Source organism: Papio anubis, chromosome 7 (genome assembly GCF_008728515.1).
Source record: "Papio anubis isolate 15944 chromosome 7, Panubis1.0, whole genome shotgun sequence".
Classification (NCBI taxonomy): domain Eukaryota; kingdom Metazoa; phylum Chordata; class Mammalia; order Primates; family Cercopithecidae; genus Papio; species Papio anubis.
Window position 1 is genome coordinate 145,078,672 of NC_044982.1, and position 27,622 is coordinate 145,106,293.

Consider the following 27,622-nt stretch of genomic DNA (forward strand, 5'->3'; position numbering starts at 1 on the left):
TGCCATAGGCAGCACAGGCAAGGGAACTCAGGGTGGGGAGCAGTTGAAACCAGAGTAACCACAGCTCACATTTGCTGAAAGTTAACAAAGCCTCAACGCCATGAAAGCATTTCTCATGTAATTACTTAACAACTCGATCTTACAGGTGAAAAAAACTGGAGCTTAAAGTTATATAATGTCGCCGGGCGCGGTGGCTCAAGCCTGTAATCCCAGCACTTTGGGAGGCCGAGACGGGCGGATCACAAGGTCAGGAGATCGAGACCATCCTGGCTAACCCGGTGAAACCCCATCTCTACTCAAAAATACAAAAAACTAGCCGGGCGAGGTGGCGGGCGCCTGTGGTCCCAGCTACTCGGGAGGCTGAGGCAGGAGAATGGCGTAAACCCGGGAGGCGGAGCTTGCAGTGAGCTGAGATCCGGCCACTGCACTCCAGCCTGGGCGACAGAGCGAGACTCCATCTCAAAAAAAAAAAAAAAAGTTACATAATGTCTAACTTAATCAAAGTTGGCCCAGATATTTTGAAGAATGACTAGGATTTGGGCTGGATCTCTAGGCCCGGTCTAGACCATAGAGGAAGGGTTTGCCAGGGCCAGGGCCCAGCATGGGCAAGAGCAGGGAGCTTGGGTGAGTTTTAAAATCCGTCTTCAAATAAGCATATTTCAATTCTGCATTTCCTGGACCTGTGATGCACCACCTAAACATCTATTGGTAACTTTTTGAAATAAAAGGAAATAATACTGCTTTAAATGTATTTGATTTGTTTTGTTGCTTGCCAACCAACAGGAACATAAACCTATCTGTACAATTCCCCCACCCTGGTATTGAGTCTAGACAGTGATCCTCAAACTGCACCACGCATTGCAGTCATCTGGGGAGCTTCTAAGTGCAGACCGCCAGGCTCAGTCCCCGGGGTTCTGATTCAGTGGTTCTGGGGAGGGGCCTGGGAGTCTAAATTTTAGCAAAGCCCCTTATTTCATTCCAATACAGGAACAGGCTTTGAGGATCTGTGGTCACTAGGTCCTTCTGAATGACTGTTTTCCTTTAGCAGGCAGACTAAATGATATGTTGGGAGTTAGATCCGCTGGGATTTTTGGGTAGCTAGGTCTTTGGTGCCTGAGTCCTCCATGATGCAAGAATCAAGCAGACCTATTCAGTCTTAGGAGGAGGGAGACTCTGACACATGCTACACCACAGATGGATCTTGAGGACCTTATGCTGAGTGGAAGAAGCCAGGCGCAAAAGGACACTTCCATGAAGTACCTAGAGTAGTCAGATTCATAGAGACAAAAAGTAGAATGGTGGTCGCCAGGGCTGGAGAGAGGAAGGGAGAATTCGTGCTTGATGGGTTCAGAGTTTCCGTTGGGGGAGGTGAAAGAGTTCTGGAGCTGGGTGGTGGTGATGGTTGTACAACAGTGTGACTTATTTAATCCCACTGTGCAGTACGCTTAACGTGCTTACAGTGGCAAAATAATCCTGACTTTGTAGGGGGAGGTGGTAAGCAGACCAGCCTCTCCCAGCGTTGATCATTCCTTGCTCTCTTTTGGACACGGCAATTTCTACTCCTTTGACTGTGTTGCCTGATGTGTGACAGGCAGTCCTCTTACACCTGCTCGGGGACAGAACAAACACAGCTCTGCCTACCTGTACTTCTCGAACTGTATTAAGCTCTCATTGTTGCTTTAACACAAGAAAATATGGATATACACCTGCCCTGCAGACATGAGTATTGGCATCACTTACAGTAAACTTAAATCTGGCAACTCTGTTCCTAATAACTTTTGATTTCACTATAGCATTGAAATGGAATCTTTTTTAAAAATACTTAAATTAACTGTTGGGAACTCCAATTTAAGTTAAAGTTTAAACACAAGTGTTGCAATCAAAGCTAACCATTCAACCCAGGCGGCCCCGAGAGGAAGAGAGACTGCATCTGCACGGCTGAGTTGTGGCGAGCACGGCTGGGTTGGCACGAGCACAGCTAGTGACAGCTGTGTTTCAGTTTGGGTGGCAGGTTTCTTTCGGAACTGACAGTAAGAGGTCAGTTAAATGGGGGTGAGGGGAGGATTGTTTACCAACTGTGGTTCTTTCTTTCTTTTTTTTTTTTGTGTCTCTGTGTGTGTGTGTGAGACAGGGTCCCACTCTCTCACCCAGGCTGGAGTACAGTGGTGTGTCCATGGCTCACTGCCTCAAACTCCTGGCCTCAAGTGGTCTTCCTGCCTCAGCCTCCCAAGTAGCTGAGCCCACATGCATACGCCACCACGCCCAGTTAATTTGTTTTTATTTTTTGTAGAGACAGGGTCTCACCATATCGCCAGGTGGTTTCAAACTCCTAGCCTCAAACAGTCCTCCCGCCTCTCCCTCCCAGAGTACTGGGATTACAGGCATTAGCCACCGCGCCCAGCCCTATCATCGCTTTCAATAGCAAACCAAAGAAGCTGATTCTAACTAATTTAAGTAGGAAAGAAAATGTTTTGGAGAATTTTTCACAGGATCAATGGGAAAGTTGGAGAACTAGGCTTAGAGAAGAGTTAGGAAGCCGCCGCCACCATAAATAAATTCTTATTTTCACTGTGTCTTTGTGTCATTTCCCTAAGGTTCAGCCCTCCTCTCTGGTGGAAGGAGGTGAATGTCTAACTCTAGATCACATGCCTATGCCCCAGCTTGCTAAGGAATGGGGCGAGGGACTCTCTGCCACACCTTCAGCCCCACAGCCCGTAAAGGATACCCCCCAACCCAACAGGAAGGGTATTCAGCAAAAGGAACTCACGTTCACTCCACGTGCACCCTGGACACAGCATTTTCTTTGATTTGTTTCTGAACCTTCAGACACCCCAGCTGGTCACTAGGAAGACCACGTGGGTGAGTGGTCAGGTCAGCATGGTGAATCAATCATTTCTCCTGGAAAAGCAAGGCCCCATGCAGGTCCATCTTCCACCCCAGCAGGGTGGCTCCAAAGCATCTTCCCGGCACCCAGCGAACAGCCAGTTCATTCATCCTCTGAGGACCTACAGTCCTGTGGGCTAGGGCTGTCTGTGCACACGTTTGTCTCAAATGACGGTAGCACTTTGTGTTACCCTAGGGGGCAGTTTGTTCTGGCCTTTCGGGACAGAACTCAGAGTGAAACCTTGACTCTAAATCTTTGCATACTATGTGTGACCCTGTCAGTAGGTTTTTGATTTTCCTCTGACCTAAACTGGCTGTTGACAGCAATGAAAATAAACTCTGGCCCACATTCCGAGAACGGCCTTTGTCTTCCTTATCCCCGAGGAGTCAGGGAGCGCGCAGTGAGACAGAACAGAGAAATGAAAAGCATGAACTGGAAGTATCCACGCGTGTGGCGGCATAAACACCACACTCCGAACAGCGGCCTCCTAGTGGGGGGAAGGACTCGGGGAGGGGTGCACGGGGGGCTTCAGCATTACCGAGTGTCTTGTTTTCTTTATGAAAAATGGACCTGAATCCAGTTGGCTTGTTCAGCTATTCCTCTAACACCTGTTCTTCAAATGCATGGAAACCTCAGTCCGCAGACCCTCTTTATTTTCACCTAATAGATTGTTCCCCTCAGATACTTCCTCCTCTGCCTTAGATCCACACCTTCTCCACCCCCACGGCCAACCAGGGTCTCACAATCGCCGTTGACGTTTTTGTATTTGTGCTGTAGTCTGTATCCATGGATGGCTGAGTATTTTGTATTTTAGCATTTTACGTGAATGTTACCATGCTGTACATATCCTTTTGAAACTAAGTTTTTACTCTTGTTCTTTTCTGGAGATTTGCCTGTGATGACAAGTGAAGATCTCGATCCGTCTCACCACTGTATTTTGTTATCTGAAGAAACTAGACTTGGTTTTAAAACGTATCTGAAATAGCAAACAAAGCAAAGTGTCAACATTTGTTAAAATTATGTGACAGGTACATCAGCGTTCATTATATGACTTACAGATGTTTACGTATGTTTGAAAGTTTTCAAAATCTAAAAGAAGAGGGGAGACAACCCCTAGCGTGGGGGTCAGGCAAGGGGACATCTCAGCACTAGCTGGGCTGGATTGAGACTCTGCTTCTGCAACTGATGAGACTGAGATGAAAAGTCAACTTCGTGGGCTTGGCCTCCGCTTGTTTGCTTTTCGTGGGAATCTGCCTCCCTGGGGAAAGGCCGGAGAGCCTTGACCTTGGGCTGAAGAGTGTTTACGCAGCTGCATGATTTGTGGAGCTGGCCAGAATAGGCTGAACAGAATTTGCTGTGGGCCTGGCCATTTTAAAAAAAGAAATTGGCAAGAGACCATTTTACACAATGACTGTGAGATGTAATATTTTTAAAATATTTATAATATACCTGAGCTATAAATAGTCCAAAGATAAATATTCGATCACAACACCTGCTGGGCCAACCTTTGACCTCCTCAGCACTCTACAAACTTGGGTTAATTGAAGGTGAAACCTCTTCTGTTATGCTTACAGGATACCCCATGGGACGCCAGGTGGCCTCTGGTTCTCTTTCTTCTCTGTCTGGGCTTTCAGAAAAGTGAGACTTTTCAGAAGTAGGATCTTTTGACCCATGGCCTGTGTTTTTACAAAACCACTGATCAATTTTGCCATCAAGCAAAAGGTCTGTATTAGGTGAAATAAAACACTCATGAGGACCAAATGAAATTGCAGATATGGAAGTCAGCAATTCCCAAAGTGACCATGAGCCCCATTCTATTTCCCCCGTCCTCCTATGGAAGGGCTCCCCAGGTCCTTCCCGCCCAGATTCATCCAGACCATGATTTTCAAGTCACCAGGCCTCCACTGCCTCCAGGCTGGAGACAGGGCTGTCTCCCTGGCAGCTGCTGGAGAGCGAGACTGTTCCTGAGCCCTCCAGGAAACACGTCTCCGGCAGCAGTGGCCACACTGATGTGTCCTTCTCTCCACCCAGGCTATGACTTCTGCCAGGTCCTGCAGTGGTTTGCCGAGAGGGTGGACAGGATCATCCTGCTCTTTGACGCTCACAAGCTGGACATCTCAGATGAATTCTCAGAGGCCATCAAGGCCTTCCGGGGCCAGGACGACAAGATCCGTGTAGTGCTGAACAAGGCCGACCAAGTGGACACGCAGCAGCTGATGCGGGTCTACGGGGCCCTCATGTGGTCCCTGGGCAAGGTCATCAACACGCCAGAGGTGCTGCGCGTCTACATTGGCTCCTTCTGGGCGCAGCCCCTGCAGAACACAGACAACCGCCGGCTCTTCGAGGCTGAGGCCCAGGACCTCTTCAGAGACATCCAGAGCCTCCCCCAGAAGGCAGCGGTGCGCAAACTCAACGACCTCATCAAGCGAGCCAGGCTGGCCAAGGTAAGCCAGGAGACGCCCTGCACAGAGGCCAGGGGCTGGGACTCTGCTCTCTCCTCTCCGGAGGCAGGGTGGGTGGGAGGAGGCTTCGTTCCAGAAGGCTTAAGGAATGAACATGCCCTAGGTTAAGAATACAGCCTCAAGGTCAGGTGGCCCTGCCGACACCCTGGCTCCTGGCCCTGCACTCCTGGGCAGGTGACTAACGCTGTTCTCCAGTCTGTACCATGGAGCTAATAAGAGCACTTCACAAGGCGCTTATAAGGACTTGGGGTGACAGTTTGTCAGTGTGACAGAGCACTTGGCATAGTGCCTGGTGCACAGGGAGGGGGTCAGTCAGAGCACCCGCTACATGGTAGCTGTTAGGATGTCAGGACGATAGGAATATAACCAGCCAAACCTGAGAGAGGTGGCACTGGTGAGACCAACAGGATGCTGAGAGGCCACTGCTAGTCCCCAAGCACCAAAGGCCAGTGTTACCACCTGGATCCAGGGGAGCCCTGGGGAGAAGTTTGGCTCAGCCTTACGCTTGGAATGTGCTGGTTTTGGGTCACAGCCCATCCTCATTCTGGGCTGCGGGCTGTGAGCCTGCATGCCTGGGCTCCTGGCTCCCCTGCCTCATAGCTGAGCCTTTCAGCAGCCCCGGGAGTGTGTGCCCAATGGGGCAGTGAGAGGCGACCTGCTGACATCCCTCAAGTGGCAGAGTCAATTCATGTCTCCAAAGAAAGAAAAGCATATCCCTCCTCCAAGAGAAAATATAGAGAAAAAAATGGCTCTTTAAAAAATATGTGCATGTTCCATAAAATCATTGTCCTCTAATGCTGGAAGTGCCCTTAGAGTTTTGTTTTGTTTTGTTTTCTTTTCTTTTGTTTTTGAGGCAGAGTCTCTCTCTGTCGCCCAGGCTGGAGTGCAGTGGCCGGATCTCAGCTCACTGCAAGCTCCGCCTCCCGGGTTCACGCCATTCTCCTGCCTCAGCCTCCCGAGTAGCTGGGACTACAGGCGCCCGCCACCACGCCTGGCTAATTTTTTGTATTTTTGGTAGACACAGAGTTTCACCGTGTTAGCCAGGATGGTCTCGATCTCCTGACTTCGTGATCCGCCCACCTGGGCCTCCCAAAGTGCTGGGATTACAGGTGTGAGCCACCGCGCCCAGTTAGTCTAGTGAAGCTCAAACCTGGCTGATCATCAGAAGGAACATACATTCCCAGGCTCTGCCCCAGAGCTTCGGATGTAGGGGTGTGGGTGCACACATGGCCATGTGTGCATATGCATGTGTGTAAACGCGTGTGTGTGTGTGTGTGTGTGGAAAGCTCCCTAGGTGATTGGCTATGTGCCAGTCATGGTGTGGACACTACCACGAGTGCTCTGGGGAGGGTGACTACATGCCTGGCCAGGAGGCAGGGAGGGCTTCCCTGATGGTGACAACCGAGATGGGGACAAGCCTTCCTCCTTCTTGCTGCTCGTTAGCAGCCTGTCCTCGTGCCACTGTGCTCACAGGGCAGCCTCTTGCCTGGGTGAAAACGAATACCTCCCTGGCTGCTGCTGCCCCTCACATAGGACCTCGATGTCCTGTGTCCCTCTCTGTCACCTGTGTCACAGTGCGTGTGCACACATTCCTCCCATATGGCTCAGCTAACCTGCAGCGGCGTGGTGCTTGTGTGAGTCACCCTTCTTTATCTATTCTTCCTGGTCCAAGTGGCTTCCTTTCCAGAACTACAAGCCATTTGTGTTCCCGTTCTGCAAGGCAGTTGTGCTAACTAGTTTGTAAATCCACTTACGTGCAGCTCTCCTGAAATGATTTCTCCCTCGCCCTTGTCCTGGACCTAATGCTTGGTAGCAGGAAGGCTGTTTTTCCGCTCGGTGATCCCTTGGTTTGTGGTGTTTCCTTTCTCCAGCAGGTACAACTGAACAACCTTCGGGGTATGTGACACCCCACGTTATTTTATAACCAAAGTTGGTGACTCATGTCATAGGCTTTGCAGATTTTGACATTTTTTTGAACTATTTTTAAATGCTCATGTACATTCTTCATTTACCAGTTATTGCTGAGGACCCAGTGACTGGAAATGCTGCTGTATTCAGTCATATAAATAAATAAGGAGGCCAGGCACAGTGGCTCACGCCTGTAATCCCAGCACTTCGGGAGGCCAAGGCGCGCGGATCACAAAGTCGGGAGTTCAAGGCCAGCCTGGCCAACATAGTGAAGCCCCATCTCTAGTAAAAACACCAAAATTAGCCAGGCATGGTGGCAGACACCTGTAGTCCCAGCTACTCAGGAGGCTGAGGCAGGAGAATCACTTGAACCCTGGAGGTGGAGGTTGCAGTGAGCCAAGATTGCGCCACTGCACTCTAGCCTGGGTGACACAGCGAGACTCTGTCTCAAATAAATAAATAAATAAATAAGGAGCAGAAAGCTCTCTGGAAATACCAGGCACCTTAACCCATAGAGCTTCCCTGCCATCCTTGAGCCTTGGGCCCTCTGAACGGGCCAGTGTGGCCTGGGTTTGGAGAGGCACAGAACACTGCTCTGTATTCTGACGCCGTGAATAATGAAAACCCTTGTGTGGATGTGGGGAGTGGGGACGACAAACTTGCTGAGCTTACTTGTAGGAAAAAGGCTTGTGGGTTTTTTCCTCCTAAGAATAGTATCTGGCTTGTTCCTTTGCACAAAGGAAAATGTTTGAAGTATGGGTATTTGCAGCCAGAGCTTCTCAGTGCCAGTCGCTCGTGGGCAGTGCCATGCTGAAGAGCGGGGACAGGAAGCGGGCTCACCCGGAGGAGAAGCCGGACTCAGCACGGCGGCCTTGGCCGCTAACTCATGACATTGACCTCATACCACCTGCAGTTCCATGTTCCACCACTGAACTTGCTTCTGCTTCAATGGACAGAGACTTACCTGAGTTTTTCTTTTCGGAGTGTTTATATTTCCCAAAAGTGCTTTTATTTTGGTTTATGAACCTTTCTCTTGATCCAGTTTTCCTTTTTCACATCAACAGTGTTCCAAAGCTCTGTAGTCTGCCTTACGTGTGTTATTTTGTTTGATCCTGTTGACAGCTACACAGTGGGCATTTTTGTCCTCATTTCCCACCTGAGGGAACCGAAGCTCAGAAAGCTAAAGTCATGTCCCCAAGGCTTCACAGCCTGTAAGCTGCAAAGTGTACATTCAAACCTCGGTCAGTGTGACACCTCAGTCCAGAAAGCAGTCACCTGAAATCGGGAGTGAATGGCAGCTGCAGTACCTCCTCACACGTGTCCTTGTTTTCTGCACTGATCTGTTATTTTGTTTATTCTTTTAAAGTCTCCATCCACAGAAACCCTACAAAGTTTAGGTTTATCAAGCTGACACTTTGAAAACATGCAAAGGGTAAGTTTTCAGATGTCAGCTAAGAGGTGTCAAGTCTGAGTTGGGTTGTGGAGTATGTTTATTTATAGAACACCATAATGAACCAGGATTCATGGCCCATCCAGATAAAACAAGTGCGTCATCATTTTAATCACACTCCAAGTGTCATAAAGGTGACATTTTAATCACGTGAAAAGTAGATACTGTTCCCAAAGAGCTCTTGAAGTTTATGTCCCTGCTTTTTCTGTTTATATATTTTTTTCACAACTCTGTATTTAAGGAACAGGAAACCTTTAGAGTGGGTTTTTGGTTAGCCTCAAAGATCACTTCTTACAGTCTCAGTAGACATCCTTCTTGGAAGGCGGCTCACACTCTGAAATGCCAATCAGGGTTCGTTTCATGATTCTTTAAAGGAAGCTATTTTGCGAAAGCTCAAAAAGAGGGTTTGGAAAATATCGTTTACTTTTATTCAGCTATAACTAAAATAGCCAAATTAAAGAAATTAGACTCGTACAAATCCCAAACAGTGCAAGTTCACTGTCAGACCCCACCCTTTAGAAACATATTGCCCAAGAATAGGAAAGGCTGTCACCCATTTGGAGATCTTTGCTCAACAAAAATGAGGCAACATTTGAGGAAGAAACAAGTAAAACTGAGAAAGAAGAGGAGAGCTCAGTGATTCTCAAGGTTCGCTATAGTTCTGTGGAATTTAGCTTATTCTTTCAAACATAGACTCTTCTCAGTCACATGTGATGTGCAGAGCCTGGCTTTCCTGTCTGTTTGCATTGTCAAATTCCTTCTATAGGCCGGGCACGCCTGTAATCGCAACACTTCGGGAGACCGAGGCGGGCGGATCACTTGAGGTCAGGAGTTCGAGACCAGCCTGGCTAACATGGTGAAACCCCATCTATACTAAAAATACAAAAATTAGCTGGGCGTGGTGGCGGGCGCCTTTAATCCCAGCAACTCAGGAGGCTGAGGCAGGAGAATCGCTTGAACCCAGGAGTCAGAGGTTACAGTCAACCAGGATCATGCCACTGCACTCCAGCCTGGGCGACAAAGCAAGACTCCATCTCAAAAAAAAAAAAAACCTCCTATAAAGAAATGACACATTTTTTGTGCACCAAATGGATTCAGGCTAAAGTGTGTGAGAATCATGATATGATGGATCATGAAGATCGTGGTATTGCCTAGTCCTCGGCAGGGCTCTAAAAATAACTCGGTCAGCAGCCCTGAGCTCCTGTGGACGTGTGTGTGTCAGTGCTTGAGCCCATAAATGGAAGCCTGTCTCTTTGAAGGTTGACCTCAGACGACTGTGTGGCCCCCTCCAGTCCCCTTTGAGGCGGCACAGAATTACTCATGCCATTGGAGCCAGTTTTGATCTGAACAGCATAACAAACCCTTGCTCCAGTGGGAACACGTCAGCCGCCTTTCTCTGCCTCTCACAGTCTCACACTCTTGTTACCCCATGGGTTCATCTTTTGGGTCTCGGGCTTATTAACTGAATTTTTTATATTATCATAAACCCACTTTATAAACGTGCTGATACCCTGGCTTTAAATACTCTATGCAGGTTTCCAGAGCTGGGCTTCCAAAGCCGCAGATCTCCAGCAGGTCGCGTTAAGTTTGCGGATGAGCGTGGCACAGGCGTCACCATGCCTTCCCAGCCCACCTTCCCCCACCTACTGCCTGATCCTCACATTCCATGAAGCTTTTCATTCCAGCACTGGTCACTGCCAGCATCCAGCACTCGCTGAACTTACCCTCCAAGCCCAGAGTAGATGTGGCCAGTATCACTCTTTAGTATGTGTGTCTCAGTCTTGGAGACACACACACACACACACATCATTGGACGCAATTAATGAGACCTGTGTCAGAGTGAAAGTGTGAACTACATATGCATTCGTATACATTTAAAGGGGAGGACATTCCTTTCTGCTTATTGAGTTATTAGCCTAGAGAAAAACTCATTTGTCATTTTGATCCTTTTGATTTCCCCCAGTCATCCCCATTAGATGCCTTGGGGCTTCTGCAACTTTACACAGGGCAAAGGATGACTTGAACAAGATACGAATGTTCAGAAGCCCCCAGGGGTCAATGTAAATTAAACACTTGGAACCCAAATTCATTTTATTACTATTTAAATAGAGAGAGTTTATTAATTATTTGGTAAGGAGTAACCAGCCGGGAGCCCTCTCGCGCATTCTGCACCTCCAGCTGTTGGTCTTTGGCCATTAGTTGATAACAAGTTGCATTTACTCTTCTTTCTAGTGAGCAGAGTGCATTCAAATGCATGGCCTCTGCTATTCTCATAATAACTCTGTGAGCTGAATGTTGCTGTCATGTCTAATTTGTGGATGAGCACGCTGAGGCGGAGATCCCACGCCTGGCCCCAAGTTGCTCAGTGGGTAGGCAGTGGTCACGGGGCCTGAGCCTCATCTTCCAGCGCTAGGTCTAGTCCCCCTCTTCTCTTTCCTACTCCTCCTCTTCCCAATTAGTTTTATCTCGGTATAAAGGTCAAAAGACCCGTGTGTTTCCACCTCCTTTCCCAGGGACAACCACCAGGTCTGGCCCTCGGTCTGGCATGTATTTGGAGACACCTTTGACGCGTAAGTGCAGGAGTGAGCTCTGGAGGCTGACTGTGAATTTTAGCCATTCAGGCTGTCCCGTCTGTTTACCAGACGACTTTAGAAAATGACAGGGTTCCATCCTGCCAGCAGCTCGCAGTCTTCACCCGCATTCCCACGTGGTGTCCTGACGTTTGTGTGCCATCATTGTGTCCGTGTTTGATGTGTGGGGAAAGGGAGAATAAAGGACCCTTCCAAAGCCTCTCAGTGAATTAGACACAATCAGAAGTCAAACCTCAAATCAAAGTTTTCCAAACTCATTCTGTGGGACACAGTTCATTTTCAATTCCAGATTTTGAACAACTTCAGTAAGATTATGAACGCATAGCCACAGGGAGTCATTAGTTCTTTCAGGACAGGAATGAGGCACTTGGATGCTAGTGCCAGCTCCGCATCTGCCAACTAGCTGTGTGACCTTGAGTGAGTCACATGGATGTCCTGGAACCAGGAATTAAATTAGATATCGGGGGTCACTTCCAGATTCAGTACTCCATGATGCCAAGAATTATAATTTACCTTGTGACTTGATGAATTTATTTATTTATATATTTATTTATTTATTTATTTATTTTGAGATGGAATCTTGCTCTGTTGCCCAGGCTGGAATACAGTGGGGCAATCTCAGCTCACTGTGACCTCCGCCTCCCGGGTTCAAGCAATTCTCCTGCCTCAGCCTCCCGAGTAGCTGAGACTACAGAAGCACACCACCACACCCAGCTAATTTTTGTATTTTTAGTAGAAGCGGGGTTTCACCATGTTGGTCAGGCTGGTCTCGAACTCCTGACCTCAAGTGACCCACCTCCCTCAGCCTCCCAAAGTGCTGGGATTACCGGCGTGAGCCACTGCGCCCAGCCAACTTGATGAACTTCTGAAAGCAGGTCCGTGCACAGAAGCTGGCCCTGGGTTATTACCTAGGACGCACCAGGAAGGGCAGGAGGCAGGTGGATGTGCAGAGGCAGCGTAACAGGAGACTTCCACAAAACAGGCTAATGGAACTTCCCAGAAGTGGAGGCTGGGGCCGAGAGCAGCCGCAGTGTGAGCAGGTCACCTAAGGGTCATGACTCAGGTGGCACCAGGCTGGTGGAAGGAGGAGGGAGTTGAGACCTGGCACGAGATCAGCCCCAGGTTTGTCAGGGCGCTGGAGGGCTAGTGTTGGGGCAGCCTCGGTCATCAGCCAGCAAACACCACGAGGCCTGAGACGGAGCAGGTGCCACTCAGTGGGTAGAGGGTGTGGCAGGTGCACATCAGCTGAGTTCAGTGCAGGTAAAGCGGGGCCTGGGCACCAGGGAGTGTTGAGGAACAGTGTGCCCAACCTTGGCGGGGGGCAGGGACTGGGCGAGCAGTCAGACAGATGAGTGGGAACTAAGCCCTCCCTGAGCTGGGGGACCTGGCAGCTCAGAGGTACCTTACTAGTAGGTGGTGAGGGGTCTTGGGAAGCCCTGTAGGGGTCTAGGCAGCTGCTCCAGGGCGGGGCCCCAGGGCAGAGAAGGGGGGTGTCTCAATAAGAAGCCCTTGTGTTTGGGAGACTGAGCAGCTGTGGGGGCTCCTGCTTCCCTTGGGGTGGCTCCAGGGTGGGGTGAGCCTGAGCACAGAAGAGAGAGTACACATAGGTATACACAAAGAATATATACATAGGCCCAGTCCAGAGTTCCTTGCACCAAGGAAATGATGCGAGGACAGCTGGTGAGCAGCTGGTTCTCCCTGATGGAACGTGGCAGCCCCTCCAGTTCGAGGGTGCTCCCCCAGCCCTGGCCCTCCCCAGCCCACCCACACCAAGCCAGGCATTCACTGCCGGAGGCAAAGGAATTGGTAGCTTACCACTTGCTCATCACAGCCTCAGGAGCGCGGTTAAAGCCCAGGGTTCTAAATAACGGATCCCAAACTTTGGGTTTCTCTAGTTATCTCTAAGAATCTTGTAAATCATTTCAGTTGTCTTCATTTGAAAAATAAGTACGTAAACAAGTTTGCTGGTGACAGAAAGGTTTAGCGTTCTCTCTCCAAGTCCATCCTCTCAGCGGTAGCCAGGCTGCACAGTGTCTGCTTCTGTTAAACGACCCTTGTGCAGACGGGAAGTTGGCATTATCTGACCTCAGCATGTCAGACCTTGCATTAGGTACTTAGGTTAGCGTCCGAATCCTCGCAAAAGGTTTTTGGCTGTGTCCAGCATGTGTCCACACACGGGCCCTCAGCTGAGCTACAGAATGTATCTGCTTACCCCCTTTATTTAATTTCAACTTCCACAAGATTACAGTAGAAGCCTGTTTTCTTCAATAGGATTTTCCACTGCTACATAGTCATTTGCTTTTTTGTAATCACCACTCTGTTTTTCATCCTTTCTTATTTTAGTTACTTACTTGACTTCACAATTACTCTGGAATTCAAGATGTACAAAGAGGCCGGGCACAGTGGCTCATGCCTGTAATCCCAGCACTTTGGGAGGCCAAGGTGGGTGGATCACCTGAGGTCAGGAGTTCAAGACCAGCCTGGCCAACATGGTGAAACCCCATCTCTACTAAAAATACAAAAATTAGCCGGGCGTGATGGCTCACACCTATAATCCCAGCTACTTGGGAGGCTGAAGCAGGAAAATCGCTTGAACCAGGAGGTGAAGGTTGCAGTGAACCAAGATCATGCCGTTCCACTCCAGCCTGGGCAACAGAGCGAGATTCCATCCAAAAAAAACAGATATACAAAGAGAACTTTTGTAGTGAACATTTCTTAATATCCTGAAGCTGGAAATCAGTAGAAGAGTGGAAATGTTAAGGCCAGATTCTCTCCCCTCCAATGACAGACCCCAGGTCCCAGTGATCAAGGTTTCTGGGCTCCTCTCCCAGAGGGATCTTCTGCCATCCAGCCTGATCCCAGGCAGCTGGTCTTGTGCAGAATGACTTTCGTTCCGCCTGCAGAGATCTCAGAGTCTAAACCTCCCACAACGGGGGTTATGGGAGTTCTCATCAAATTGTTCACTGCGTACAGATTTCCATGTTGATCAGCCATTGACACCAGCCTCCAGTTTCATTTCCTGGTGCTCCCAGGCACCAGCCTGGTGAAACTTTCTCTTGAGTATTCTGGTTAATTGCCAGAACTAAGAGCTCTCCCACCCAGGCCCCACCCATACCACTCACTCCCTACAGGCACCAGAATTGCCACTCAGAGGCACAACGGAACAGTAGCCGTAGAATTTCCCCAAGTCTGGCCGCATTCCAGCCACCCTTGGACAGCTGCACTCCCCCTGTACCCTCCCCTCCTCCTGTGCTTGGGACCTGGTCTGTGTGGGTACCTGCTATGTGTTATGATGGAGTTAAGATGCGATCTTGTTTGTTCCTTCTCTGGTGCAATTCTAAATGACACTTCCCTGCCTGATCTATACCCCTCCAGGTGCATGCCTACATCATCAGCTACCTGAAGAAGGAGATGCCAAGTGTATTTGGAAAGGAAAACAAGAAGAGAGAGCTTATCAGCAGGCTGCCGGAAATCTACATTCAGCTACAGCGAGAATACCAGATTTCTGCAGGGGACTTCCCCGAGGTCAAGGCTATGCAGGTACTGGGAGCCCCTCACAATGTCATGGGCAGAAGGTGGAGATGCAGTGCCACATTGTCTGACTGTTTGCTGGAGACACATGAGGGTCTCATGGTTTAGGATCAAGGAGAATGCGCCTTCCTAATGGTGATCCATGGTAATAGGCTATGAATAAAGCAGAAATTGTCTGTCTTCCAAAATGAGTAAACAAAGGAGACACATGGCCAAAGACAAACGAAGCTCCCATGAGAAAGTCAGGTGAGCAGCCCTCTCAGACTGTGTCCCAGGAGGCTGGTTGGTGTTGCGGTGACACTGCTTTTTGGAATCCCAGAACCTTGAGGGAATCAGAGCTGGGAGTGGCCTTGAGGGTCACCTTGGGCGGCCTCCTCCAGCCCTGCCCGGACCTGCCCCACGCTGTGGGATTATGTGCTCAGGCGGCCTTGCTGCTGCAGGCTCAAGGGCTCCAGCAGGGGCTGTGGGGCTCTGCGGACGCTGCTGGACTGTGTGGGCACAGGGAGGACCGTGCTTAAAGGCTGGCGCTGGGCAGCCGTTGGCCCGCTGTCAAGGCCTCTCTTGAGTTGTGGCCGGGCGGCTCTAGCCAGGCAACAACGGGTGCTGCATTCAGCCGCCCCGGCCCGACCGGCATATCTACCTGTCCGCACTGCTGTTAGATGAGTGTGCCCTCACAAGCGAGGCCACCCGTCTGGCGTCTGGGCTGACAGTCCTCACAGAGCCAAGCTGGCTGTCTTCTTATCTGGTGTAGGGACCCCTCTGCCCTGGGGGCCACAGTCCTCTCTGTAAAGCAGGAGCCACAAACTCAGATGCCTGCAGCCACTACCCAATAACACAAACAGTGGAGCAGGCCAGGCGAAAGAGAAACTCTGTCACCCTTGCTTCCTGAAGTTGCTACAGTGCCTCGCCGCGGGGAGACGCTGCTCTTGAGCCCTGGGGCTCTGCAGATTCCTCCCTTGCCAGGCCTCTCCTGCTGGTCCCCTGTGAGCCCGATAACGTAGAGAGCAGACTCTGGAACCAGAGCTACTCATGACAAAGCTAGCCTGGGATGGCCAGGTCAGAAGACACCCAGGGTCCTCTGAGCTGGGGGAAGGCAACAAGGAAAGCATGATCTCAGGAGCAGCCGTGGCCCACTGAGATGGAGGATACAAGGAGGGCTGAGCCTTTGCTGAGAATCACCTGGAGTCAGGTCTATGCCCAGTACCTTAGCACCACTGAAGGTGGGTGAGCAAGCAAGTGCAGGATCCAGCCGGCCACTCCAAGTGCTGACATAGGAGCAGGCTCTGTGCAGGGTCTGCAGCCAGACCAGGTCTGTCACCCCAAGGGGAATGTGGCAGTGCCCAGGCAGGGATGCCTGCAACCCCAAAGCCCCAGAAGGGGTGTTACAGTATGCTAATTAGCTCTTTTAGTTCTGCATAATGTTAGCGGCTCAGTCACCCTCTTACCCTGCTCTGGCCCATGGCTCTGGACCAGCTGGGCCCCACCACTGCTTCTGTTGAGTGGCATGGCTACCCTCCACCAGTGAGGGTGGAGGGCCAGTGTTACAGCCTTTCTGGGTATCTGCATTTGGTGGGTCCCAAGCTCTTGTCCCACATCCAAGAAGAATGAGGTCATGCTGACAATTGAAGGGTGATGAGGGTGGAGGATTTTATTGAGCAACGAAACAGCTCTCAGTGAAGAGGGGATGGGAAGATTGGGTCATCTCTCCCGAAGTCAGGTCATCTCCCCAGTGTGGCTGAGTCTGGGGTTTTTATAGGCACAGGTTAGAGGAGTGCATGCTGATTGATTTGTGAGTATACAAAAAAGGTTAAAACAAAGGCACCAGTCAAAGGTGGGCATGACAGTGTAAAAACAATTAGGGAAGGGTAGGTATATGTAAAATAGGTGAAGGGTAGGGATCAATCAAAGAAAAGCAGCCAAATGGGAAGACACGTTCTCAGTCTGGTCTGTGGATTTGACTTGTAGCTTGGCCTGCAGGCTTTAAAATGCCTTTGGCTTGAAGATAGAGTTTCACTGGAGACCCGCCCCTGTCTGCCTCAGCATTTGTCTGCCTCCTGCTGCTATCACTGTTCTAGGCCCCTGGAATAAATCAGAAAAAAAAAAAAAAATGAACAAATGGGGCTGGACATGGTGGCTTATGCCTGTAATCCCAGCACTTTGGGAGGCCGAAATGGGAGGATCACTTGAGTCCAGGGGTTGGAGAACAACCTGGGCAACGTAGTAGGACCCTGTATCCATTAAAATATTTTAAAATTAGCCAGATGTGGTTGGCTCATGCCTGTGATCCCAGCCACTTGGGAGGCTGAGGTGGGAGGATGGCTTAAGCCCAGGAGGTCAAGGCTGCCGTGAGCCATGATTGTGCCACTGCACTCTAGCCTGGGCGACAGAGGAGACCTGTCTCAAAAAACAGAAAAAATGAACAAATGGGGGTAAAAATAATTGACAACAACCCCATTGTCAGGACACATGTTTCTTCTTACAATATGAGCACCATTGTGCTTCCATGTAATTGGATTATTTGATATCTGATATTTAGTATCTCTCTCCCACATAAGTCTGCGGCTCCATGAGATCAGCGACCCATGCCCTGTTCACTGCCATATCCCCAGCATCTAGGACGTAGTGAGTGCTCAGTTAACACATGCCGAATGAATTGGTAAGTTAGTGTAAGGCCATATCACAGCAGGCTCTCAGGCCCTGACCCAGCCTCGATTCCCACAGGGCTTATAGACCAGGGGTTCCCAGTGCCAAGGCCTGGAAGCTGCAGGAAGAGGCCTTCTTGGGAAGTAAGCTGAGGTCCAGTCACACCACCCGATTCCTTCAGAGAATCCCCAGGAATAAGGCAGCATGGAGCCTGTCAGGAATGCTCAGTGACACCTGATACTGCAAGCTAGCTTGCTGTCACCGGAAGCTTTGAGGGGCACATATGTGGATTAGGGCCTCTCCCATCCCTGAGACTGTTAAAGTCTAACATCCTCTACAACATAGGCCTTGACAGAGAGTGGGCATACGCTTAGACGTGACCATGTTGTGATCTTTGCACATATCAGGGTCACACGGAGAGTTTGCTGATGCCAGTTTAGGTTGCTGTTCTCCCTGTTCTCTCATGGAGCCAGCTGGTCAGAGTGACTCTTAGCTGTAGCAGTGAGAGGAGCATGTATTTTGAAGGCTCTTCCCTGTGCTGGGACAGGCCCTGCAACCCACCTGTGTGGCTGCCGGTGCGTGCCTGGCACACTCTGGGGAGGGACCATGACTGACAGCACAGTGTCAATACTGCAGGACGAGATGAGCGCCAGAAGGGCCACCGTGACTGCTGACTCTGATCTTCCCACTGGAAGGAGAATTTGGACCCCTCAGCTCATGAGTTGGCAGCATTTCAACAGCAGAGGGCAGCAGAGTCAGCCCCGTCTGCTCAGACCCTCCGGTGGATTTGCAAACTCTTCTGGTGAATGTTGGCAATTAATGAGCAAGGGACAGCCCTACCGGAGACGGGGGCTGGGAACGGACCTTTGCCTCTTGAGAGGGAGCAATTCCAGGGTCCTAGCTCAGTGGATACAACAGTCGATGGGCAAATACCTTCTAGTTCCCCAGTGTGTATTCATCCCAATAAGAACTATTTTGGACTCACCCTGGCAGAGGGCAGGGATGATGATGGTTTGGTGCTGATGTCAGGAGTGACATGATGATGGTTTAACTGGTGCCCCCGCAGTCCCCGGTCAAGCCTGGGGGGGACCACAGGGATGAGAATGGAGAGTTTATTTCCTGCCTGCCTCCCAGGATGGGAATAACTGCTGCCTCCTGTCCACCCCGCAAATATGCGGCCGCTCCCCCTGCCAGTTTTCCAGAGCTCTGCAGTCGGAATCCACGGCCCCTGCAGGCTGGTGGGAAGTCTGGGCAGGCATCACCCTCCTTTGTCTGCTGGACCAGACACAGGGGCTCTGTGTGCGCTCCGAGCACAGGCTCATTCTTAAGGAAATAGGGTAGGTGTTCATGCACCCTGGGAATCCAAACTTGTTGAGCCAGCAGCGCTGGGATTTTTGTGGGGGATGCCTGCTCTTCCACCTGCTTAGCTTTCTCTTTTCCATCTCCTCGGCTGACTGAGACGTTGGTGGTAGGAGCCCGCAGTGCAGGCCGCATTGTTTGGTGCTGATGTCAGGAGTGAATGCTAGTGACTGCGTTTGAGAGACCCGGCCTGCAGTACCCTCTGCTCTGAGCTGAGCAGGGGCCACACGCTGGGTTTGCATGATTCAATGGCTGCTGATGTTGCTACCTGAGAAGAATGTCAGAGTCCCTTCCCTAGAGAAATGTCAGCCCGTTTAGCTGATATTTCTCAGCTCTGTCCCCCCACCGTCTACCACCCGGGAATCCCCTTCCAAATGTCAGCCCAGAATTCCTGCCCTGCCATCCTAGAGACCATGATTTTGATTCTCTATTGGAAACAACCTGTGTGTCCAGCTACAGGGGACAGGGTAAATGAAGAATGGCCCAGCTCTGCAGTCTAAGTTCAATATTCTGTAGCTGTTAAGAGAAAGGTTATGTAAAAATTAATACCACAGAAATACATGACATATTCTTAACAGTATGGTATTGTTTCAGTGTGTGTGTGTGTGTGTATGTGCATGCATGTGTGTGTCTGTGTGTATGTGTTAATGGCTAGAAATGCATGCCCAGATATGCTAGCAGAGATTTTTGCCAGATGATGAGATTATAAATTATTTTAAATTTTTAGTTTTGCTTACCAGTTTTTTCTCAGTTTCTCAGTCAGAAAGCATATTTATGATAACACCAAGGTTTTTTTTTTTTTTGGTTTTTGGTTTTTATTTTTTTCCCCTAGCAGTGTGTCACATTGCTTCTGTCCAAAACAGCAAGGTCTGACTTTTCCTTGCAAATCTCCCTGCCTCATCTCCAGAAAACTGCACACCTGCATGGCCTGTCTTTTGGCCCCCTCTAGAACTGTACATACAGAAATACTTCACATATAAAACCTACCATACCTGGAACATTTCTGCATTTGTTTGATAAAACTGCTGTTGAAGACATTTTTCATCAGATCTTTGAAGCTCCTCGTGTAAAGCTCTAGGTAACTCTCACAGTTCAGGGCCACGGAAAGTTTGTCTCTTGCAATAAACAAGTGTTTTCTCTCCTTAGACAGTGAGGGTTCCCAGGGGTCCCCCTGGGCAACTGAGCTCTTCTCCATATCCAGGCAGTAGTTTTCCTTAACCTCAGCCATCTGATGTGATTATTCCCTTCCTCTCCCTCACATATATATATAGGTCTCATGCCCAGGCCGGTCTTGAACTCCTGGGCACAAGCAGTCCTCCCACCCTGGCCTCCCAAAGTGCTGGGATTACAGGCGTGAACCACCGAGCCTGGCCGCTCTCCCTTTTAATGACTTGGCTTTTTTCTTTCTAATGACTTACTAATTTCATGTTATCCTTTTCACTGTGTTATGTCAGGTCCTTTTTTAAACAATTGGAGTGTCCGTCCTCCAGTACAACAGAAACTCATTTAAAGCAGGAACTATGGCTTTTCATATTTATTCTATATCCCCAAGCCCCAGAACAGGGGCTGGTGCAGAGTAAATGACAAATAAAAGTTGGGCAGGTGGGTGGGTGGATGGATGAATTGTTGGCTGAATGGATGGATAGAGGGTTGATTGAATGGATGGATGGTTAGATGGAGGGTTGATTGGACAGGTGGATGGATGGACAGATGGATGGAGTAACCAAGGAGAACCAAGGTAGGAAGGTCATTTTCTACAGTGCTGTCCACAGAGCCTCTGTGGCATCCTGTAGTCTGCCCCAGCCTGGGTGGGCAGTCATGTTTGCCAGGCCCCCTCTAGAGCCTGTGCTTCTGCTGCTCTGTGGGCTGACAGGCTGCCTCGCTCAACAGGTGGAGCTAAGACCTGTCCTGACCTGGCCAGTGATACTCAGGCCTACTGGCTACGTTTATTCCCTCGGGCTCCCCAGCCCTACTCCCTGCTCTTACAAGTTCCAGCTTTTGCTTACTTGTCCATATTTTTGAGATGACAGTGGATCCATGATGATTATTTTTTATGTGCGAGGTCTCCATGGCCCTGCCTCGATACCTTCCTGGGGTAGCGTGGGTGCTCCTGGTCAGGCCGTGCTTGGTGGGGCTGGTCCTACAGGGTTCCTGTTGAGTAGACCCCTCAGCTCATTCATGAGAGGTTAGAGCCACTGAGAAGGCGCCCTAAACTACATTTTTTAGGTGCTCTGAAAACAAGGTACTTAATTAATTGTTTTATGTAAATACAGTCCTTCTGTCACAGCTCTGTGTTCCCGCTCAGAGAGCATTAGTGAAGAGCCAGGAGACAGGGACTCTGCCTTGCCTCTGCCAGACAGCCCCTCACAGCGCCCTGGAAAATGGGGTTCTAAATGCCTGCCCCTCCTTCCTCCCAGGATTGCTGTGAAGATCGGCTGAAGTGTGTGGTGAAATCCCTTGAGAAATAGAATACTAACTCTAGAGCATTTTTAAAAGGCAGGTGAAAGAAGGTTTCTCAGAGTCCTCGGAGGTTGCTGTCGCTCGTGCGGCCACCAGCCGAGACTGGCTGCCATAGGAAAACACCTGTTTCTTGTTCCCAAAAAACCGCTCCTATATCTGGTACATTTGGATATGGGAAGCTCCCAAAGAATGCACTCCTGAGTAGTGCGTGGTGGGCGTCTGCCCGGGGCAGAATTAGTCTCCCTCCAACGGCCCCCAGCTGTTTCCCCCTGAAGAGACCGCATGTAACCCATCCTGTGGTTTGTCCTTCTGCAGGAACAGCTTGAGAACTACGACTTCACCAAATTCCACTCGCTGAAGCCCAAGCTGATCGAGGCAGTGGACAACATGCTGAGCAACAAGATCTCGCCCCTCATGAACCTCATCAGCCAGGAGGAGATGAGCACGCCCACGCAGCTGGTGCAGGGCGGCGCCTTCGACGGCACCACGGAGGGCCCCTTCAACCAGGGCTACGGGGAGGGCGCCAAGGAGGGCGCCGACGAGGAGGAGTGGGTCGTGGCCAAAGACAAGCCCGTCTACGACGAGCTCTTCTACACTCTGTCGCCCATCAATGGCAAGATATCGGGTGTCAACGCCAAGAAGGAGATGGTGACCTCCAAGCTGCCCAACAGCGTCCTGGGCAAGATCTGGAAGCTGGCCGACTGCGACTGTGATGGCATGCTGGATGAGGAGGAGTTCGCACTGGCCAAGCACCTCATCAAGATCAAGCTCGATGGCTACGAGCTGCCCAGCAGCCTGCCCCCCCACCTCGTGCCACCCTCGCACAGGAAGTCCCTGCCCAAGGCCGACTGAGGGGCGGGCCGCAGAACGGGGCGGGAACTGGAGGACCCGGGCCTCAGGCCTGCTCCGCCACTGACTCACCGAAGGACCTTGGGCAAGGCACTGCCCTCTCTATGCCTCAGTTTCCCCATCTGTAGAATAGGGAGGGTGGACACTGGAAACTAGATGACTTCTTTCACCTCCAAAATTCCCTTTGTTTCTATGAAAATATTGGGGGTAGGAGGGTGGATTAGGAGATTGAATGGTTGAGAAGAAAGAGAAATTGTCCAAAGAGTCCTCAGAATCTGCCTGGAGCACGCATGGGGATGGGCCTGGTGCGTCCCAGGAACCACAGGAAGGGAGCCGGGGCTTACGCGGAGCAGCCGGGTCTTCAGGCTGCCTGGGCTGTTCGTTCTCATGAACGACTCTGGAGCAGCTGTCTGGCCCTCAGAGGGCACCAGGAGGCAGCAAAGATTATCTTATTTATTTTATTTTGTTTTCTGCTATATTTAGAGCGGCAAAAAACAGAGCAGAGGGTTTCTGCTGTCTCCAGACTGTCTACCAAAGAGAAGGCGACAGATGTCTCCTGGGCTTGGAAGGGGGATGCACTGTGGATCCCCCATCCATTCTGCAGAGCAGGCAGCCAGGCCCCAGCGTGCGTCCGTCCCACTGCCCCGATGACCACCTGGTCAGCCCTCCCAGCCTCCCCTCCAGGGGGCTTTCCAGCAAAGCCATATTCGGCTAGGAATTTGGAACTCACAATCTTTATTAACCCCTGGCAAAACTTCCCGTTTGCACGTCAAATCACATTGAAGCCTGAAGATGAGCTTTTCTTACTAGTTTTTCCAGTAAGTAATAGCAAAACCCACGTATCATACTTAAACTACAGTAAGGAAAAGAGGTGATTCTCTGCAGTGATTGTTTAGTGTGGCCCTCAACCAGTAAATATCCCCAAGTCTCCTTGGTGGGTGGCAGGATTTAAATTCAGCCAAATCCTGTCCTAGTGTGTGCAGTGTCCTCGGCCCTGTGGACACAGGTGAATGAGGGACCAGCCCTGCCCTGGGCTGTTGAGAAGAGATCAGTCCACCCAGAGTTAGACATTGTTTTTGTAGAAAACAGGCATTTATTATATTTAGGGTTTTTTTTTTTTTCCTTACAGGATAAAAGCCCTTTATACAGAAACAGAATGGAACCTTTCATATAAAAGCTTTTCTTTAAAGGCTGTGTGGTTCATATCATGAATGCCTGTCATGAGGCAGGATTCGGGCACATACCTGTACTTTGGCCCCAGAGTGTGCTCTCCCCAAATCCCCTGAGTAAACCTCTCTGGACCGCTGCTCAGACAACTATGTCAGGTAGAGGTGCCTCCCCCTCTGTGGGCACCAACTTGGGGAGATAGGTGCCATCCACCATTATTTATGCAGGAAGAGACACAAAACAGTGACAGCCACATGGTACGGGGCACCAGAAGTGAGTGAAATCAGAACCGTCCCACCGAGTCTTCCAAAAGTCACATAATTTTTTTTTCTGTCACCTGCCTTTGGTGACAGGGTCAAAGGCACAGATTGAAGAGAAGATCTTGACTTGGGAGAAGCATTTATATCCAGATGCCCACCCTCATACTCTCTAGCTTACTTTCCACATAATTTAGTTTTAAGAGAAGGAAATGCATAATGTGGTTTTTAGTCTTAGCAAGCACTTAAATTCATTAGATACATAGAAAAGAACCATTTATCATTTTATTATTTTTATTTTTATTTTTATTTTGAGACGGAGTCTCACTCTGTCACCAGGCTGGAGTGCAGTGGCATGATCTCGGTTCACTGCAACCTCTGCCTCCCAGGTTCAAGCGATTCCCCTGTCTCAGCCTCCCAAGTAGCTGGAAAAACAGGCACGCGCCACCACGCCTGGCTAATTTTTGTATTTTAGTAGAGACGGGGTTTTACCATGTTGGTCAATATGGTCTCCATCTCCTGACCACTCCACCCGCCTCGGCCTCCCAAAGTGCTGTAATCTAAGCAGACAGTTCTGTAAATGCGTGAGGACCACATGAAGTCTGCAACCACAGTGCAGGTCACCAAAGGGTAAACTGAGGAAGGGAAGAGGGAATTCACTTGACCAAAGGCTTAGAGATGCCCAGGCAAGCTGATTTTTCCATCCAGAATTATCTTGTTCTTTAACCCTGCTCAATTGTCATATATAAACATGAATTTATATACATGTATGTCACATGAGTATGTCGTTTTAAAACAACGTGTACGTATGTAAGTTTTGTCTGGATACAGAAAGCTGCTTTAGAGGGCAGCAGGTTGAGGTCTCCGATTTCTCCGTGGAGGGAAACCTCTCAGGCGCTGTGATCTCCCTGCCTCTGCGCCCTCAGGTGGGAGAGAAGTCAGGCAGCGCGGTCCTTTCCCTGCTGGCACCTGGTAATGTTCTTGGAAAGAAAGAAAAAAAAAGGGAAATCATGTGGCCACTTTTCTTAATATCCTGTTACATGAAGTCATTCATCATGAAAAGTTGACTGGAAAAGAAAACACTGGAAAATATTAGGGATGGTGACCAAGTGAGGACTTGTATCTTCCCAGGACCAGTACAAAGTTCTGTGAATGTGTCCACACCACCAGCGGTCTCCCCACCCCACACGGCAGGGCGGCAGGGCCGACCCTGGGACCTGCTCATGGCCACTGTTGCCCTTCCTGCACCACCCCAATTTTCAAAAAACCTCTTCCCCTGAGTGTTTATGTATAGGAGGGAGGGTGGAAGTACCTAAACTCTAGAACTACAACATCTAAGAAGCTGAGGCCCTGTTTTCTACACAGCATATGGTATCGCATAACACAAACCTTCCGGTCTTGAGTTTAAAGGGAAAATGAAAACTCCAGCCTATTGCTCCCACAGTCTGCTTCTAAGTTGTCAGCCTGCCAGTGAGGGTCTCCTGATCCCGTTTGTAAAGAAACACTGCACTAACACTTGGGAATCTCCCCAGCTCCCAGGGAGGGGCGGCACACAACAGCCTTCCACTGCTGCTTCTACCTCCTGCACCGGCCCAGCAGCATCTGTCAATTCTTGTCCGAACTCACCGCACTTGGATGGCCTGCGGGCAGGGTCGCTTTTTGGGGGAGGGTCATTCTTTCAGTTGGCTTTTGGTTTCATTCCTCCAGGGCTGGACCTGGTTCTCTTTTGAACACTTGTCATGATGTGGCAAGAGCGTCTTTGGATTTGGGGCTGTGGTTCACCCGCGGGAGTCACAGCTGCGGCCTGGACCTTTCCGCCTCGCACCCTCGCTCACCCCCTTCATTATGCCTGGAGGATGCCTGAGACGATTGCCTTCAAGATGAGGAAAGTGTTTCACTGTTTATTTCCTCCATGGGATGTAGCAGGCGAGCATGCTTAGGACAGAAAACCACTGAGTACTCAGGTAAATGCGGGCCTAATACAAGAGTGTATTGGGTTCCAATGTTGGTTAACCAATGCAGTTAACACACAGTGCTTCCATTGTTTTTCTTTTTGTAATCTTATTTAGAAGTTTCAAACAAAAAGACACAGTCTGCTGATCAGTACACATGGAGCTGCCTCTCCCACTGGCTCATTTTCCAGTGGCTGCGTGCTGGCCTCTCGGAGCAGAGTGTGGATCCCTGGATCCAGTTTGAACTGGGGGAGAAGAGTTAGGGAGAGGGTGTGCCTGTGACCCCCAACTCTTCCTGTGGAGAAAAACCCAAAATGTGGCTGCTTCAGAAGGAAAGCAGCCCCATCGGGTGGGGGCACGAGAGGGTAGGCAGCAGAGGCCAGGTCTGCAGACGAAAGCCCCACCTCAGAGTGGTTGGAAGCCAGGACAGCAAGGACTCATGGAGGTGGCCGCTTCACAGGAGTCCTTTCTCCAGTCGTGCTAGGGAGGAGCCCCTGCCTGGCCAGCACTGCCCCTGCCTCTTGCCGCACCTCGCCAGTGTGCCCTCCCCCGCCCACCACCGTAGTAGGCATCTGGCTTTTCCCACCAACCCATCTACCTTTTTGGTGGTTGAGACCTAGAGTCCTTGCAGAGTACTCCTCCTCCTACCCTCACTTCAAGTGAGGTTTGGATGAGATAGACCACATCCCCCTGGTCACAAATACTGGTTCAGGAGTGGACATGTGGGCCTGTTCAAGCTGATGAGAGCCAGGAGCCCCAGACTTCTGTTACAACTCTTGGGAGAGAGATTCTCTCTTCTCTGAACCTTGCAGTATATAGAAATGAGCCTATTGATGCAACAATATAAATGGCATTGAGAGGGGTGTCCAGAGCTGCTGGGGTCAGGGGAGGGAGGTCAGCCTGGCAGAAGCCACCTTGTGGAGCATGAAAATGAAAGAGACCTTGAGAAAGGCCAGAGGAATCCAGGCCTGTGGTGACATTTGAGCTGCTGGATCAAACTTCACCTGAAGTCCTAGTCCTACTAGATTTTATTTTTTCCACTGTGTGGGCCAATGCATTCCCTTTATACTGTTTAAGCCAGGCATGGTGGCTCACACCTATAATCCCAGCAACTAGAGAGGCTGAAGTGGGAATATCATTGAGGCCAGGAGTTCAAGACCAGCCTGGGCAACATAAGAAGACCCTGTCTCTAAAAAAGAATTAAATATAGATAAATAAATAAGTAAATAAATAATAAAAATATATTGTTTAAACCAGTTTCACTTGAGATTTTGGTTACTTGCCACATAAATAATCCAAACTTTGTTCCGACCCACAGGGTTCTCATTTCACCAGGGGCTATAATCAGACATGGTCAAACAGGAGCCAGTCCTTGCATTGTGTGCAGTGGCTTTAGCTGCCATTGAGTTAGAAAGGAAGAAAGGCAGTCCACAGCCCCCGCCAACAACTTCAAAATGCCAGTCTCTGTTGAGGACTATGTGCGAAGCACCACGCAGTTCAGTCCGTCCTCCCGCGCTCACAGCAGCACCCAGGACTCCATGGGTTGAGGGTCTTACTAGGAGAAGGAACAAGCTAGTCTCCCTAGGGTAAGCGGGTGGGGTGAGATTGTTCCTGGAAGAAACAGGATTTTAACTGTGTCAGACAGGATAGGTGAATGTGGATGATGGAGAGTGGGAAGGGACGTTCGAAGCTGAAAGAACAGCTGAAGCCCAGCCTTGGGGCAGGAGAGCTCTGGTCCTGCTCAGGAAATGGTGAGTGGCCCATGGAGAGCACCCAGAGTGAGGCGGGCAGACTGGCCTGGTTAGGTAACCTGGTGGGCTTCAAAGTCCTAGCTGAGGCAAGGTCTGGCAAGTCTGAGTTTTCCTTCCCAGGCGGTGGGAGGCTTCACAGGCGTGAGCAGAGCTGCACTGTGGAAAGGTGCGGGGTGGTGGTGCCTAGGCTGCCGAGTTAGGGGGTCGGTGACAAGGACCCACAGGGCAGTGAGGGCAGAAGGGGGACGCACGGGAGGACCATCACTGCAACTGCTGAAAGCAAGAAAGGAGCGCAGGGTGTCTGGAAGCCAGCCGGTGCAGGAGGGGCCTGGCAGGGAGAGGACAGCAGGAGAGAAAG

The 27,622-nt window shown here is 50.2% G+C and overlaps 1 protein-coding gene across 1 annotated transcript in view; it reads left to right on the forward strand.

The window, feature by feature from the left end:
• EHD4 (EH domain containing 4) overlaps positions 1-24,331 on the forward strand; it is a 74,229-nt gene extending 49,898 nt beyond the window's left edge. Inside the window, exons 4-6 of the mRNA XM_003900818.5 lie at positions 4,916-5,328; positions 14,671-14,835; positions 21,604-24,331. Of these exons, the coding sequence (XP_003900867.1) occupies positions 4,916-5,328; positions 14,671-14,835; positions 21,604-22,140 (1,115 nt within the window). The 3' untranslated portion in view covers positions 22,141-24,331. The remainder of the gene's footprint in view (positions 1-4,915; positions 5,329-14,670; positions 14,836-21,603) is intronic.
• Positions 24,332-27,622: the final 3,291 nt, after the last annotated feature.